Below are 14,564 nucleotides of genomic sequence, written 5' to 3' on the forward strand. Positions count from 1 at the left end.
GTTGTGTAGGCTCAGAGGAGAGGCCTGACAGAGGCTGGTGGAGGGGCCAGGGATGAAGGAGTTCTACAGCAATAGAGAGGACAAGAGACACTGCAGGGAAAAGAAAGTGTGCCTCTGTAAAGAAAGGAAATTGGCGCCCTAACCGGTTTGGCTCAGTGGACAGAGCCTCAGCCCACGTACTGAAGGGTCCCACCCTGCGTTCGATTCTGGTCAAGAGCATGTACCTTGGTTGTGAGCTCAATCCCCACTAGGGGGCGTGCAGGAGGCAGCTGATCGGTGTTTCTAACTCAGTGGTCGGCAAACTGCAGCTCGCGAGCCACATGCGGCTCTTTGGCCCCTTGAGTGTGGCTCTTCCACAAAATACCACGGCCTGGGCGAGTCTATTTTGAAGAAGTGGCATTAGAAGAAGTTTGAGTTTAAAAAATCTGGCTCTCAAAAGAAATTTCAATCGTTTTACTGTTGATATTTGGCTCTGTTGACTAATGAGTTTGTTGACCACTGTTCTAACTCTCTACCCCTCTCCCTTCCTCTCTGTAAAATCAATAAAAATGTATTAAAAAAGAAAAAACGAAAGGAAATTGGCAATGGGCACTCACACTCGGTAAGTTTGTGTGCCTGCCACTGGGCACTGGACATTTCACCCACCACTGGGTGCGTTGGTACCACAGAGCAATGCTAAGTTATTCTCTTTCCCAGATGAAGAAACTGAGGCCCTGAGAAAGTGGCTTGCCTGGCATCACCCAGCGTGGAAGTGAGGTTCCACGAGGTAGCCCCCTATCTGGCCCATGCTGGTGAGGCTGTCTTGTCCTCCCTCTGCTGGCCTAAAGCTCCATGTCCTGCATCCCTCCCACGAGCCCGTGCTCCATCCTCACCACACCCCTGCCTCTGAGCATGCTGCTCCCACGCCTGTGACGCCTTTGTCATTCCCTCCCGCTAACACCCCCTTACCCATCTGTCAAGTGCTAGTCACTCTTAAGGACTCACCTTACCACGCTTGCTGGGGGAACTTGACAGCTGGCTGTGTGCTGGGCTGAGTGCAAACGCACAAGTATCAACTACCCTGACCGCCCTCTGAATTCAGAATGCGATCAGTCCCGTTTACAGAGGAAGAAACTGAGGCTCAAGGGACCAATCAACTTTTCCTCAGTCACCCAGCTGGTCAGAGACTGGAGCCCAAGTCTGCAGTTGGCCTGGGGGTGGTAAACCAAGATCTGGGAGACTCAACTGACCTAAGGGCTCCCTCTTTCCCTCCTACTCTCCCCTCTCCTTCCCTCCTTCCCTCTCTCCCTCTTTCCCTCCCATTCTCCCTCCTTCTGTTCTATCTTCCTTGCTCTCTCATTCCTTCCTCCCTTCAGCAAACCGCCATTGGAGGTTCTCTGTGTTTAAAGAATGAAGAAATTAACTCGATGCCCGGCCCCACCCCACCCTGACCAGGTTGGGCACTCAACAAACAGTTGATAAAGGACTGTCCCCCTGACCCATAGTAACAGCTAAATGACTGGACAGCCTGGACAGCGTGGCTCAGTGGTTGAGCGTCAACCTAGGAACCAGGAGGTCACAGTTTGATTCCCAGGATCGATGATTCTCATCATTGATGTTTGTCTCTCTCTCTCCCTCTCCCCCTCTCCCTTCTTCTCTGAAATCAATAAAAATGTTTTTTTAAATAATGAAGTAAATGACTGGACAAACAATAGATATTGCCACTGATGTTAGTGGGAGGTAGGCAAGGCCTCATGCTTTAGGCGGCAGAGAAAGGAGGGTGATTGGAATAGGCCCAGAGGGGAGAGACGTGGATATGGCAGAAGATGGAAGCTAGGTCTGTCCTGGCAACCCTAGGTAGCTGGAAAACTGTGATGCTCTCAACAGCAACAGGGTCCTCAGGAAGTAGTAGCCATTTGTCCGAGGGCTTGGGGGTTACAATTACCCTCCAGCTGCCAGAGCCAGTGGGCCAGGTTATGTGGCACCAGTTCAAACCCCAGACTTGGGTCACACGGGCCTAGGCACGAGTCCTTGTGTGACCCTGGGCAGTTTCCTCGTCTGCAGAGGACAGTGCCAGCCTCACTGGCTGTAGTAAGGACACAGGGACAAGGCATAGAAAGTACAGGAGGGGCCAGGCTGGCCACCCACAGAGGCACATGTCTGAGGAGCTAGGCCAGGGCTGCCAGGGCGAGAGGCCAGCCCAGCAGGCCAGGGGCCCCAGCCAGAGAGCTGAAAGCTGGCACACAGTGCCACCCCCTGCCCCAGAGGACATGGATGGTCTAGAGCAGGCTGCAGGGCCCACGAAGTAGAGGCAGAGAGCAGCAAGGTCCTTCTCCACATCCAGCCCCATCCAGGAAGGGGCATGCTGGGAGTGCCAGTCCTCCCCATGACCTTGAGTGTTAAGGCTTGATTGGGATCCTGCTAAGTGACCCTTCCTCTTCAAGCTCCAGTTTCTCCTTAGGCAAAGGAGAACGGTGGCAGGACTGTGAAGAGTCAGTGCCAGAGGAGTGTGGGCCTGCCCTGGGCGGGGTGGGCAGGGGAGAGGGCCAGTGCTGGCAGCCAGCGGGTCTTTGCAGGTCCCTCTGCCTGAACTCTCAGGTCTGGGCAGACCTCACACACTCTCCTACCTCAGTTCTCAGGAGCCTGCTCTGATGGGCTTCTTCTGCCCATTAGCACCACACCCCTCACTCACAGCACGTGCCCAAGCTCCGACTGCACCACATCCCTTTGCCATATTTGTGTTTAACCTCTGTGTCCTCCCTTAGACTGTAAGCTCCATGAGGACAGAGATCACATCTAGCCTCTCCACCTCTGTCTTGTTTTGGTCGTGTATTTATTTATTTAAAATACATTTTTATTGATTTCACAGAGGAAGGAAGAGGGAGAGAGGGTAGACTATCAATGATGAGAATCATTGATGAGCTGCCTCCTGGATGTCCCCTACTGGGGGCGAAAGCCACAACCTGGACATGTGCCCTTGACCGGAATTGAACCCGGGACCCCTTTGGTCCGCAGGCCAATGCTCTAGCCACTGAACCAAACCAGCTAGGGCTGGTCATGTATTTATTGAGCATTTACTATGTGCCAGGCACTGTTCCAGATGCTGAGGCCACCTCAGAGAACAGACAAAAAAACACATTGACCCAAAAATAAGGGAAATGGAGTAGAACGCTGGGGCTACTGTAGCTGTAGAGGTTAGGAAACTTAAAACCTTTTTCTGTGCCCATGGCTCAGTGGTTGAGTGTTGACCTATGAACCAAGAGCTCAATCCCTAGTAGGGGGCATGCAGGAGGAAGCCAGTCGATGTTTCTCTCTCATCACTGATGTTTCTATCTCTCTCTCTCTCTCCCTTCCTCTCTGAAATCAATCAATATATATATTTTTAAAACCCAAAAACCGCCCTAACCAGTTTGGCTCAGTGGATAGAGCATTTTCCTGCGGACTCAAGGGTCCCAGGTTCAATTCTGGTCAACGGCATGTACCTTGGTTGCGGGCACATACCCAGTAGGGGGTGTGCAGGAGGCAGCTTATCGATGTTTCTCTCTCATGGATGTTTCTAACTCTCTATCCCTCTCCCTTCCTCTCTGTAAAAAATCAATAAAAAGGGGGTGTGAAAAAAAAAAAAAGGGGTGTGTGAGGGGTGGGGGTGGGGGAAGAGATTGGACAAAAATCTTACACCTATGGATGAAGACAGTGGCGGGGGGTAAGGGCATGGGATGGGGTGGGGAATCAGGTGGAGGGGAGCTATGGGGGGAAAAAAAGAGGAACACCTGTAATAATCTGAAAAATAAAGATTTATAAAAAAATAAAATATTTTTAAAAATCAATAAAATATATATATATATATATTTTAAAAAACAACAACCTTTTTGTGGGTCCTCAGAATGGAGCCCACAGCCCTCATCAAGGCCAGGGGAGCCAGGAGCCCTGGTGGGGGCGGGAGCAGGAAGCAACTCATCTATGTGTTTCTCTTACACTGATTTTCTCTCTCTGTTTTTCCCCTCTCTTCCACCCGCTCTAAAAGAACTCAATGGCTAAATAAATAAATAAATAAATAAATAAATAAAAGAACTCAATGGAAAAATATCCTCGGGTGAGGATTAACAAAATAAAAATGAAAAATTAGCCCTAGCGGGTTCGCTCAGTGGATAGAGCATCAGCCTGCGGAAGGAAGGGTCCCTGGTTCAATTCCGGACAAGGGCACATGCCTGGGTTGCAGGCTCATCCCCAGTAGAGGGCGTGCAGGAGGCAGCCGATCAATGATTTTCTCTCATCGTTGATGTTTCTATCTCTCCCTCTTCCTTCCTCTCTGAAATCAACAAAAAATATATGTATAATAATTTAAAAATAATTAAAAATTAAAAATAATAAAAGAGAAAAAATAAAAACGCTATTAAGCCAACGCCCTCCTTAGAATCTGAAGGACACACTGAAGCTGTAGGGACAGTGTTTCCCCTTCCACTCCTGGCATATCGCCTCCAACCCTGGCAGTCTTATGCTATTTCCCAGGAACCTGGAGCCCTAAGAAACCCAGTTTGAAAACCACCCATGTAACCCAATCCTGTCACATCATAGGCAAGAAAGCCAAGAGCCAGAGAATGCAGCAAGATGGTGAACTAATGCCAGTCTCTGTTCTCCCCAGCTCGGAGCCCACGCGGAGACAGGCAGCTCAGTGGATCATCACTGAAGAACATGACGAGTGTGGGGATGGCAGAAGCCGGCACCGGGAGGCCCTGTTTCACTATCCACGCAGCCATATTCAGGAACCTCTGACATGCGCTGGATGGTGCCAGCAGGGGCAGCTGCTGCGTGGTGACCGTGGGGTTCCCGGAGACTCACCCCAGAGTCCTCTTCCTTGGCGGCAGCGCATCCTGCTGACCTGCTGGAGGCTCCACTCCAGGCTGCAGCGGGACATCGGGTTGTGGAGCTCTGCCCACCACCCTGAAGTGACAACCCAGCTCTGCCAGGGCTGCCCATGAGCCTGGCAAGCCACCTGCCCCCACCGAGCCCAACTTATCCTCTGTCAGAGCTGTGAGGAAAGCCTCCCCGTGGCTTCCACGGGACGTGGCCCAGCACCAGTTCAAAGCTAAGGCCCTCCTTCCATCTTGCTTACCAACCGCCACACACACATTCACCTCTCCAAGAGAGCACCTGGCGCTGTAATTCCGGCGTTCTTGTTATTCACCACTGCCCAACGGCATCTCCTGAGGCACAGCAGTGGTTCAAGGGAATCTGGTTTGAAAATCTGGGTACAGCCCGGCTGTTATGGCTCAGTGGTTGAGTGTCGACTTATGAACCAGGAGGTCATAGTTTGATTCCCGGTCAGGGCACATGCCGGGGTTGTGGGCTCAATCCCCAGTGTGGGGCATGCAGGAGGCAGCCGATCAATGATTCTCTCTCATCATTGATGTTTCTCTCTCTCTCTCCCTCCCTCTCCCTTCCTCTCTGAAATCAATAAAAATGTTTTTAAATAATGTATGGCAAGCACTATGACAACTAGCAGGTCCTTGATCTGCCCTGGACATTGTTGTTATTTTTTAAAAATATATTTTTATTGATTTCAAAGAGGAAGGGAGAGGCATAGAGAGATAGAAACATCAATGATGAAAGAGAATCATTGATCGTCTGCCTCCTGCACACCCCACACCGGGGATGGAACCTACAACCTGGGCATGTGCTCGGACCGGGAATCGAACCATGACCTCCTGGTTCATAGGTGGACACTCACCCACTGAGCCACGCCAGCCGGGCTTGTTATTTTAGTATCAGGCATGGCTGGCATCCCAGGCAGGGGAACAACAGAGGTCTCTGAGCCACAGTATTCTTTAAACTCCTGGAAGGAGCTTGGAGGGTCCAGTGGGAAGAGAAGAACTTACCCAAACTTTGGTGCCACTCCTACCGTACACTTAGCCCTCAGCTGAGAGAGCCCTGGTGTCCCTCCAACTCTGGAAGGCTGGTGCATCCACACGTTGTGTGGGAGCTGGAAGAGGTGAAGTAACCAGCCAAGGTTCCTCAGGCAAAAAGTGGCAGTCCCTATTCGACCCAGTGATACCACTTCTAGGAATATATCCCAAGAAAACAGAAACACCAATCAGAAAGGATGTATGCACCCCTATGCTCATAGCAGCACAATTCACCATAGCTAAGATTTGGAAATAGCCTAAATGCCCATCAGCAGATGAGTGGATTAGAAAACTATGGTACATACACAATGGAATACTACGCTGCTATAAAAAAGAGGGAATTCTTGCCCTAACTGCTTTGGCTCAGTGGATAGAGCGTCGGCCTGCGGACTGAAAGGTCCCAGGTTCGATTCCGGTCACGGGCATGTACCTTAGTTGCGGGCACGTCCCCAGTAGGAGGTGTGTAGGAGGCAGCTGATCAATGTTTCTCTCTCATCAATGTTTCTAACTCTCTCTCTCCCTCTCCCTTTCTCTCTGTAAAAAAGCAATAAAATATATTTTAAAAAATTTAAAAAAGAAGGAATTCTTACCATTTGCAGCAGCATGGATGGACCTGGAGAGCATTATGCTAAGTGAAATAAGCCAGGCAGAGAAAGAAAATACCACATGATCTCACTCATTTATGGATAATAAAGAACATTATAACCTGATGAACAAAAAGATAGATACAGAGGCAGAGAAGCATGGAACAGACTGTCAAACTACAGCGGGAAGGCAGGGGAGTGTTGGGGGGGTGGGTAAGAGATCAACCGAAGGACTTGTATGCATGCATATAAGCATAACCAATGGACACAAGACACTGGCGGGGGTGGTGAGGGCATGTGCCGGGGGGTAGGGGAAGCCAGGGCAAGGTCAATGGGGAAAAAAAAGGAGACATATGTACTACTATTTGTAATACTTTAAACAATAAAAAAAATTACAAAATAGCCCTAACCGGTTTGGCTCAGTGGACAGAGCGTCGGCCTGCGGACTGAAGGGTCCCGGGTTCGGTTCCGGTCAAGGGCATGTACCTTGGTTGCTGGCACATACCCAGTGGGGGGTGTGCAGGAGGCAGCTGATCAATGTTTCTCTCTCATCGATGTTTCTAACTCTCTATCCCTCTCCCTTCCTCTCTGTAAAAAATCAATAAAATATTTTTTAAAAAATTACAAAATAAATAAATAATGGAATCATTAAAAAAAAAAAAAAAAGTGGCCGTCCCTGAGCTTCCCACCTGCCCTGAGGCATCCGAGTGAGTCCAGGGAGCACAGAGAGTACCTGCTCTGCTTCCACCATGGCAGCCCTGCCCAGTCTCAGCCAGACCCCTGCCTTGCAGTTCTCGGTTGCTTTACCTGCCAAAAAGGGATGTGGATGAAAACTAGTGAGTTGCTAACCAGAGCTTTGCTCTGTTCTGTGCACTTTGTGCTCTCACCTCATTGAAGCCTGACAATCAGAGGAAATGGATGCTCAGAGAGGTCAGGGAACTCTGGGAAGTCACACAGCCCAGAAAGTTGCTGCATTATTGCCCCATTTTATAGATGAGGACATGAAAGTGGCACAAAAAGCTGAAGAACTGTTTGACTCCAGGGGTCCTCCAGCCTTAACCAGCTAATCACACTACCCTTGAAGAACCATGGAAAGTTCTCTGGTCTGGCTGTTTCCAGGGAGGTGGTGTGGGGACCCAGATGGGCCTAGAGGGGCTCCTGGCTTTACCTTTTCTAGAAGCAGGCAGCCCCAGGCACTCCTGGGCCACCCAAAGGGCAGACTGGCCCCCATGCAGCCTCATTCTCTCACTTCCCACCCTGCCTCTTGAACTGGCCAGCATAACATCTTGGTTCTACTTGGCCCTCCTTCTTCTGCAGATGCAGAATGTGACTCCCACTGGGAGCAAGACTGGGGAGGGGCCCTCAAAGCTGCAACCCTGAGAATGGGTGGGTAGAGTTAGAGTGCCCATGGACTCTAGAAGCAGAATTTTGCAGGTCAGGACTTGGGTCCTTGAAGAAGCCTTCTCCTGTCTCACCTGGCACCATGCCCAGGGCTTAAAAGTTCCCACCTGCCTTGGCCGGTTGCTCAATGATCAGAGCATCAGCCTTTGGACCGAAGGGTTGCATGTTCGATTCTGGTCAAGGGCATGTACCTTGGCAGGTTCCCCAGCCCTGGTAGGGATTGCCTGCAGGAGGCAACCAATCCAAGCGTCTCTCTCACCACATGGATGTTTCTCTCTCTCTCCCCCTCCTCCTTTCCTTCCACTCTCTCTAGAAGTCAATGGAAAAAAATATCCTCAGGTGAGGATTTTAAAAAAGAAAAGAAATATTTTGTATTAAAGGGGTTTAAGAAAAAGTTCCCATCTGTAAGCATAGGAGGTTTAAATAGATAATGTATGCAAGTGCTTAGCACCACAGGGGGCCTTGAAAGGGTAGGCACAGTCAGGGTGCAGGCACCAGATGCACCCTCCCCTAGCTGGGGGCCCAGGATCCACCCCCAAGTTTGGGCATACCCTGTTGCAGGTTTTCAGCCACCTAATCCATGGCAGGGCCAGGTGGTGTCGGCTCACACCCTCTGTGATTTTGACCCACACACGGAGCCTTTTTCACTAGGCCCAGCAGAGCAGCCTGAAAGGGATGGTACAGTGCCTGGGAGAGTGTCCGAGTCAGTCCTACGGGACAGGGTGCCAAGGACAGGGAAAGCCTGGAGCCAGAGAGACCCCTGGGACATCCTGGGAAGGACATGGGGTGGGTTGATTAGGAGTGTCGAGAGCCCATCCCCGGCCTAGGCAGCTTGTGCACGCACAGCGGGGGGAGGGGAGGGTCAGAGAACACGCCCAGAGGCGGAAGGGGCGCGCGGAGACCCCCGGGGACGCCGGAAGGGGCGCGCGGGGCGGTTGGCCGGCGGGGGCGGCAGCCGTTGGCGACGGGAGGCCTGGGCCAGGAGACGTCAGGCACCTGGCCGGACAGCAGCCACCATGACCAAGGACTCGCCTAACCCTTCCAGTGGCAGCCGCGCGACACCCAAGAAGCTGGCTAGTCCGGGACCAACGGCAGCGGTGCTGGAGGAGCAGAAGCGGGAGCTGGAGAAGCTGCGGGCCGAGCTGGAGGAGGAGCGAGCGCGCGGGAGGGCGGAGCGGCGGCGCTTCGCGGCCCAGGCGCGCCAGCTGCGGGAGGCAGAGGAGCGGGAGCGGCAGCAGCTGGTTGACCATCTGCGCTCCAAGTGGGAGGCACAGCGCTGTCGGGAGCTGCGGCAGCTGCAGGAGAAGGTGCTGAGGGAGCGCGAGGCCGAGATCCGGCAGCTGCTGCGTTGGAAGGAGGCCGAGATGCGGCAGTTGCAGCAGCTGCTGCACCGCGAGCGCGACGGCGTTGTTCGCCAGGCGCGGGAGCTGCAGCGCCAGCTGGCCGCGGAGCTGGTGAACCGCGGCTACTGTGGCCGCGCGGGGGCGCCCAAAGTCGCCGCCGCGCAGTGTCGCTGTCGCCTGCAGGAAGTGCTGGCGCAACTTCGCTGGGAGACCGATGGCGAGCAGGCCTCGCGCATCCGCCACCTGCAGGCGGCGCTCGACGTGGAGCGACAGCTTTTCCTCAAGTACGTCCTGGAGCACTTCCGCTGGCACCCGGTTTTGACCGGCACCCCAGATCCCCAGGCTGTGCATTCTTCGGAAGAGCCTCACCCCGAGACAGCCAGCGACTCTCACCGTCCCCCAAAGTCCCCCAAAGTCCAACTCGAATCCCTTGATGGCCTGAGCGCCAGCGTGCGCGTGCGCTCCCGCTCCCTCGAAGTGGTGCCCGCAGCGTGCTCTAACTCCTATGACAGCCTGCTCCCCACGCGCTCCGGCTCCCTCGATTCCTTGGCACCAGCGCGTTCCCACTCGCTCGACAGCATTCTGAGTCGTCCCAAGGCCCCCGGATCCGAGGAGCGGGCTTCCTCGGCAGACACTTTCATCCTGGGCTTCCTGAGTCCCCCGCCGCCGCCGCAGCCGCTGCCACCACCACTACCACAATCGCAGCACAGGGGTCCTAGCGACCGGACAGGAGAAGACTCCAGGAGCCAGCCCTGCGAGGCCCTGGCCCTTTCGCCGCTGAGCCTGGATTACCAAGAGCTTCAGAAGCAGAACTCGGAACTGTCCGAGGCGTTGCAGGTGCTGGCGCGCCGCTGCTCTGACCTGCTGGAAGAGAACATAGAACTGCGGCGCGCAGGTTTCCCAGACCAGGAGGTCGAAAAGGTGAAGCGGCTCAAGGTGAAGCACGCAGAGCTAACAGGCCTGGCCCGCCGCCTAGAGGATCGAGCCCGAAAACTGCAAGAAACCAACCTGCGGACTCTGAGCGCGCCAGTGCCTGGGGAGAGCCGCGTGGGCCTGGAGCTGTGCCAAGCCTTCGCCCGCCAGCGCGCCCAAGACTTGTCGGAGCAGGCGAGCGCGCTGCTGGCTAAGGACAAGCAGATAGAAGAGCTGCAGCACGAGTGTCACTTGCTGCAGGCGCATGTCGCTTCGGGCCTTGGCAGCGCCCCGCACCCTAATGGGGGCGCGGCCAGCGCCCAGTGGCTCAAAGTCAGCGACTTGGACCGGCTACAGCGTGAGTCCCAGCGCGAGGTGCTGCGCCTGCAGAGGCAGCTGACGCTGCAGAAGGCCACCCGCAGCGCTGGGGCGGAGCCGAGCGGCCAGAGCGCACCCTGCGAGGAGGCGCGGTGCCAGGTGCAGGCGTTGGAGCGCGAGCTGTCCGCGCGGAGGCAAGAGTGCCAGGAGCTGGGGGCCCAGGCGGCGGCGGCTCAGCGGCGCGGCGAGGAGGCGGAGGCACAGCTGCAGACCGCGCTTTGCGAGGGCGCCTGGCTGGCCAAGGAGAACGCGCGGCTGCAGGCACTAGCCGACTGGACGCGGAAGCTGGCAGCCGAGAATAACGACGTGCGCGAGCAGCTGAGCCGCGCGTGCCAGGAGCGCGACGCCACGGGCTTGCTGGTAGAGCAGCTGCTGCAGCAGGCGGCGCGCGAGCAGGACAAGCAGCAACAGCTGCAGCGTGACCTGCAGAAGGCATTGCGTGATCTCGAGGCTGCCCAGGAGGAAATGCGGGTGCTGCAGTGTCAGCCTGGTCACCATCCCCAGGAAACCTCGGAGACCTCCCAATCCCCGGATTCCCAAGGCAGGAAGAGCAGAAGGACCAGGTTCCAGCCAGGGCCTGAAGACCAGGCATCTCCACAGTCCAGCAGAGACAAACAGGAGGAGGACACCTCTCTGCTAGAGAGCCCAGTTGCCCTCGGGGAGCCAGCCAGTACCCCTCAAGTGCCAGACAGAGTCCCAGCCAGCCAGCCTCTGGACTGCAGACCCCAGGCCAAGAAAACCAGCTCCCAGTCAAACTCCTCCTCTGAGGTGGAATCTATGTGGGCCACCGTGCCATCTTGTCTTACTCTGGACATGGACACAGCCAGTGAGGTGGAGGACCTGGATCCTGACAGTGCATCCTTGACCCTGGAAGTGGGGGACTCAGAAGCCCCTGCTGCCCCCAAGCTCAAAATCTTCCTGGTTCGATATAGCTACAACCCATTTGAGGGACCCAATGAGCACCCTGAGAGTGAGCTGCCCCTCAAGGCTGGTGATTATGTATATATCTTTGGTGAGATGGATGAAGATGGCTTCTATGAAGGGGAGCTTGAGGATGGCCGGCGGGGCCTGGTGCCCTCCAACCTGGTGGTGCAGATTCCAGACAACGACATCCTTAGCTGCCTGCCCCCAGAGTCCTCTGACCCTGGCCCCACTCAGCTCCCAGCTGGACAGGGCAAAGCTTCAAAGGAAGACATTAGTCACAGCTTATTGCCTGGGGAAGCTCAGGGAGCTGTGGACAGGGAGACGTGTCAGATGGTGAGGGCGGCCTCCAAGAGAGAAGTGGCAATAGAGATTTCAGATGCCAAGACAGAAGATGGCTGGCTGGGCTCACTGCAGAGTGTGGAGGAGCAGGGATTCTCCAGATCCCTTCTAGGGCCCAAAGGGGTCCCTTGTGTAGCCCCCAAACAACTACGCCTGCAGAATGTTGCGGCCACGTCGGCCAAGATCATCTGGGTCTACAGCAGCAGCCGCCGGCCACACGTGGTGTATCTCAATGACCAGAAGCATGCCCTGACCCCAGCAGGTGTGAGCAGCTATACCTTCCACAACCTGCATCCCAGCACACGGTACCAGGTGCAGGTGGAGGTGCAGCTGCCATGGGACTCCATGCAGGTGCGCTGGGAAACCATGTCCTCCACTCTCACCTTTGACACGCCCTTGGCAGGACCCCCTGACCCTCCACTGGACGTGCTGGTAGAGCGTCACACCTTACCAGGCCTCCTGGTGGTCAGCTGGCTCCCAGTAACTATTGACTTGGCCGGGTTCTCCAATGGAGTCCGGGTCACTGGCTATGCCGTGTATGCTGATGGGCTCAAGGTTGCAGAGGTCACTGATGCCACCGCTGGCAGCACCCTGTTGGAACTGTCCCAGCTCCAGCTGCCCCTGATGTGCCAGAAGGTCTCGGTGAGAACCATTTCGCTTTGTGGCGAGTCACTGGATTCGGTGCCGGCTCAGATTCCTCAGGACTGTTTGAACTGTAACAGATTACCAGAGACCTCTCCCTTTACTTACACCCGTGGCGACCAGTCCCCGTGCAGAATCACCTGCCCCGTCTGCCCGCAGAGGTTGGCGCTGGCTCCACTGAGTGCCAAGGCTAGTTCCCACATCCCCAGAAGCTGTGGGGAGTCCCTAGAAGCATTCCCTGAAGAACCCCTGAGGAAGCACTCCCCAATGCCCAACCTGAGTTCAGAAGGAGAATGTCCAAGTGCAGGGGCGGGCAGCCAAACCCAGGGGCCTGCAGAGGCCTGGGAGGTCTGCAGAAAAGACCTACTCTTTCGGAAGAGTCCTCAGAACCACAGGCCACCTCTGCACAGTGGCCAGTCTCAGGGGGGAAAAGACCGTGACTGGCACATGGACACCAGCCAAAGCCCTGCTCTGGGAGTCCTCCATCTGTCTCCCGAGCGTGCGCCCAGGAAAGAAGCCTGTCAGGAAAAGGCTGCCCTTGAGAAGGGCCTTGGGCAGAAGCAAGACGCCCAAGTGTTCACACCTCCCCAGATAGGCACCCGTCCACGATATGTGTCTGACTGCCATGACGTTTTGCAGGTGGAGGAGGAGGCAGGGTGCTTTGGCCCATGGGCCACAGAGAGGCAAGAGCAGAGAAGGGAGCTTAGGACGCAGAGTAGGCGAGGCCAGGCTCTGCGGGGCAAGAGAGAGAGCCAGCTCCACGAGCCCAGCTCTGCACTCTGTCCAGCTTCGTCCAGCAAAGTCATTACGATGTCTGGGGGAGGCCCCGCACTGCTGGAGGCGGGCCGGGACACCTCGGTCAGGGTCTTTGTGGCGCTCTTTGATTATGAGCCCCTGGTGATGTCTGCCAACCCCGAGGCTACAGTGGAGGAGCTGGCCTTCCAGAAAGGGCAGTTGCTCAGAGTGTGGGGCTCTCAGGACTCCCAAGGCTTCTACCGTGGGGAATGCAACGGTCAAGTGGGCAACATCCCTGGGCATCTGGTGGCTGAGGTGGAGGAAGGTATGGAGAGGACTGATAGGAGGTGGCATTTGCCAGTACAAGCGCACCTGCCCTCTGTGGCCCACCTAGATGAAATTGGGGGGCTCCCCATCCCCCAGGACTCCTTTCCCCTGCCCCAAGGGAACCCCAGGAGGCCTCCACTGTGCACTCGAATGACCATGATGGCAGCTCTGGACTATGACCCCAAGGACGGGTGGGCAGGGGGCCAGGTGAAGGGCAAGCTGTCACTGAAGGCTGGGGACCTAGTCACAGTCTACGGGCCTGTGGATGACAGGGGATTCTATTATGGGGAGTCAGGCGGCCGCAGAGGTCTTGTCCCAGCCCACCTGCTGGATTACATGTCCCTCCATGATGAGTGAGCAAGGCTATCCGAGGGGGTAGTGGCCTCTGGCCGCCCACGCCCCGCCAGAGGAGAAGCAAGCACACAGGCCCTTTCACCAGCACCCCTCCTCTCCTCCAAGAGCACCACCGTGTAAAACCGATGGCAGCCTTCTGCCTCCCCCAGCCTCTCAGAGCAGCAGGGCTTCAGTCTGAACTCAGACGTTCCCAAAAGGGAACAGGACAAGCAGCCCCTAGAGTGTGACAGGCTGGTTTGGAGTTGTCAGTAACTACGACAGGATTTGGAGAAGTGCCTTTCTGTGTTGATTCAGCGATTTCTTTAAGAGGTGAACGTTATCCATCCACGGTTATGTATGAAAGTCTCAAGGAAAGCTTGCCTCTTAAAAAAAGTGACCAGAATGTTATTTTTCTGTCTTATGTTCAACCCCGCATTAAAATAGAAAAAAAAATAAAAAGAATATTTTATTGTATTCTTATTTATTGATTTCAAAGAGAGAGGAAGGGAGAGAGAGAAACATCGATTTGTTGCTCCACTTATTCATGCATTCATTGGTTGATTGAACCCTCACTCTTGGCATATCAGGGCGACACTCTAACCAACTGAGCTATGGGGCCAGGGCCGAAAAAGGATAATTTAGAAGAGAAAGGAAGCCCGGCTGGCATGGCTCAGTGGTTGAGCGTCGACCTATGAACCAGGAGGTCATGGTTTGATTCCCGGTCAGGGGCACGTGCCTGGGTTATGGGCTTGATCCCCAGTGTG

At 55.0% G+C, this 14,564-nt stretch overlaps 2 protein-coding genes across 2 annotated transcripts in view; both read left to right on the forward strand.

Annotated features, from left to right (window-relative positions):
- Positions 1-14,564, forward strand: part of LOC308238408 (coiled-coil domain-containing protein 74B-like) — a 508,084-nt gene that overhangs the window by 157,540 nt on the left and 335,980 nt on the right. The gene's annotated exons all lie outside the window — the stretch shown is intronic.
- Positions 8,884-13,824, forward strand: LOC308238041 (RIMS-binding protein 3A-like; the record flags this gene model as incomplete). Its single annotated transcript, XM_080649581.1, has 1 exon — positions 8,884-13,824. The coding sequence occupies one exon, from the start codon at positions 8,884-8,886 to the stop codon at positions 13,822-13,824; it is 4,941 nt and encodes a 1,646-aa protein (XP_080505707.1).

The sequence above is a fragment of the Plecotus auritus genome (assembly GCF_963455305.1).
Source record: "Plecotus auritus genome assembly, chromosome: 13".
NCBI lineage: Eukaryota > Metazoa > Chordata > Mammalia > Chiroptera > Vespertilionidae > Plecotus > Plecotus auritus.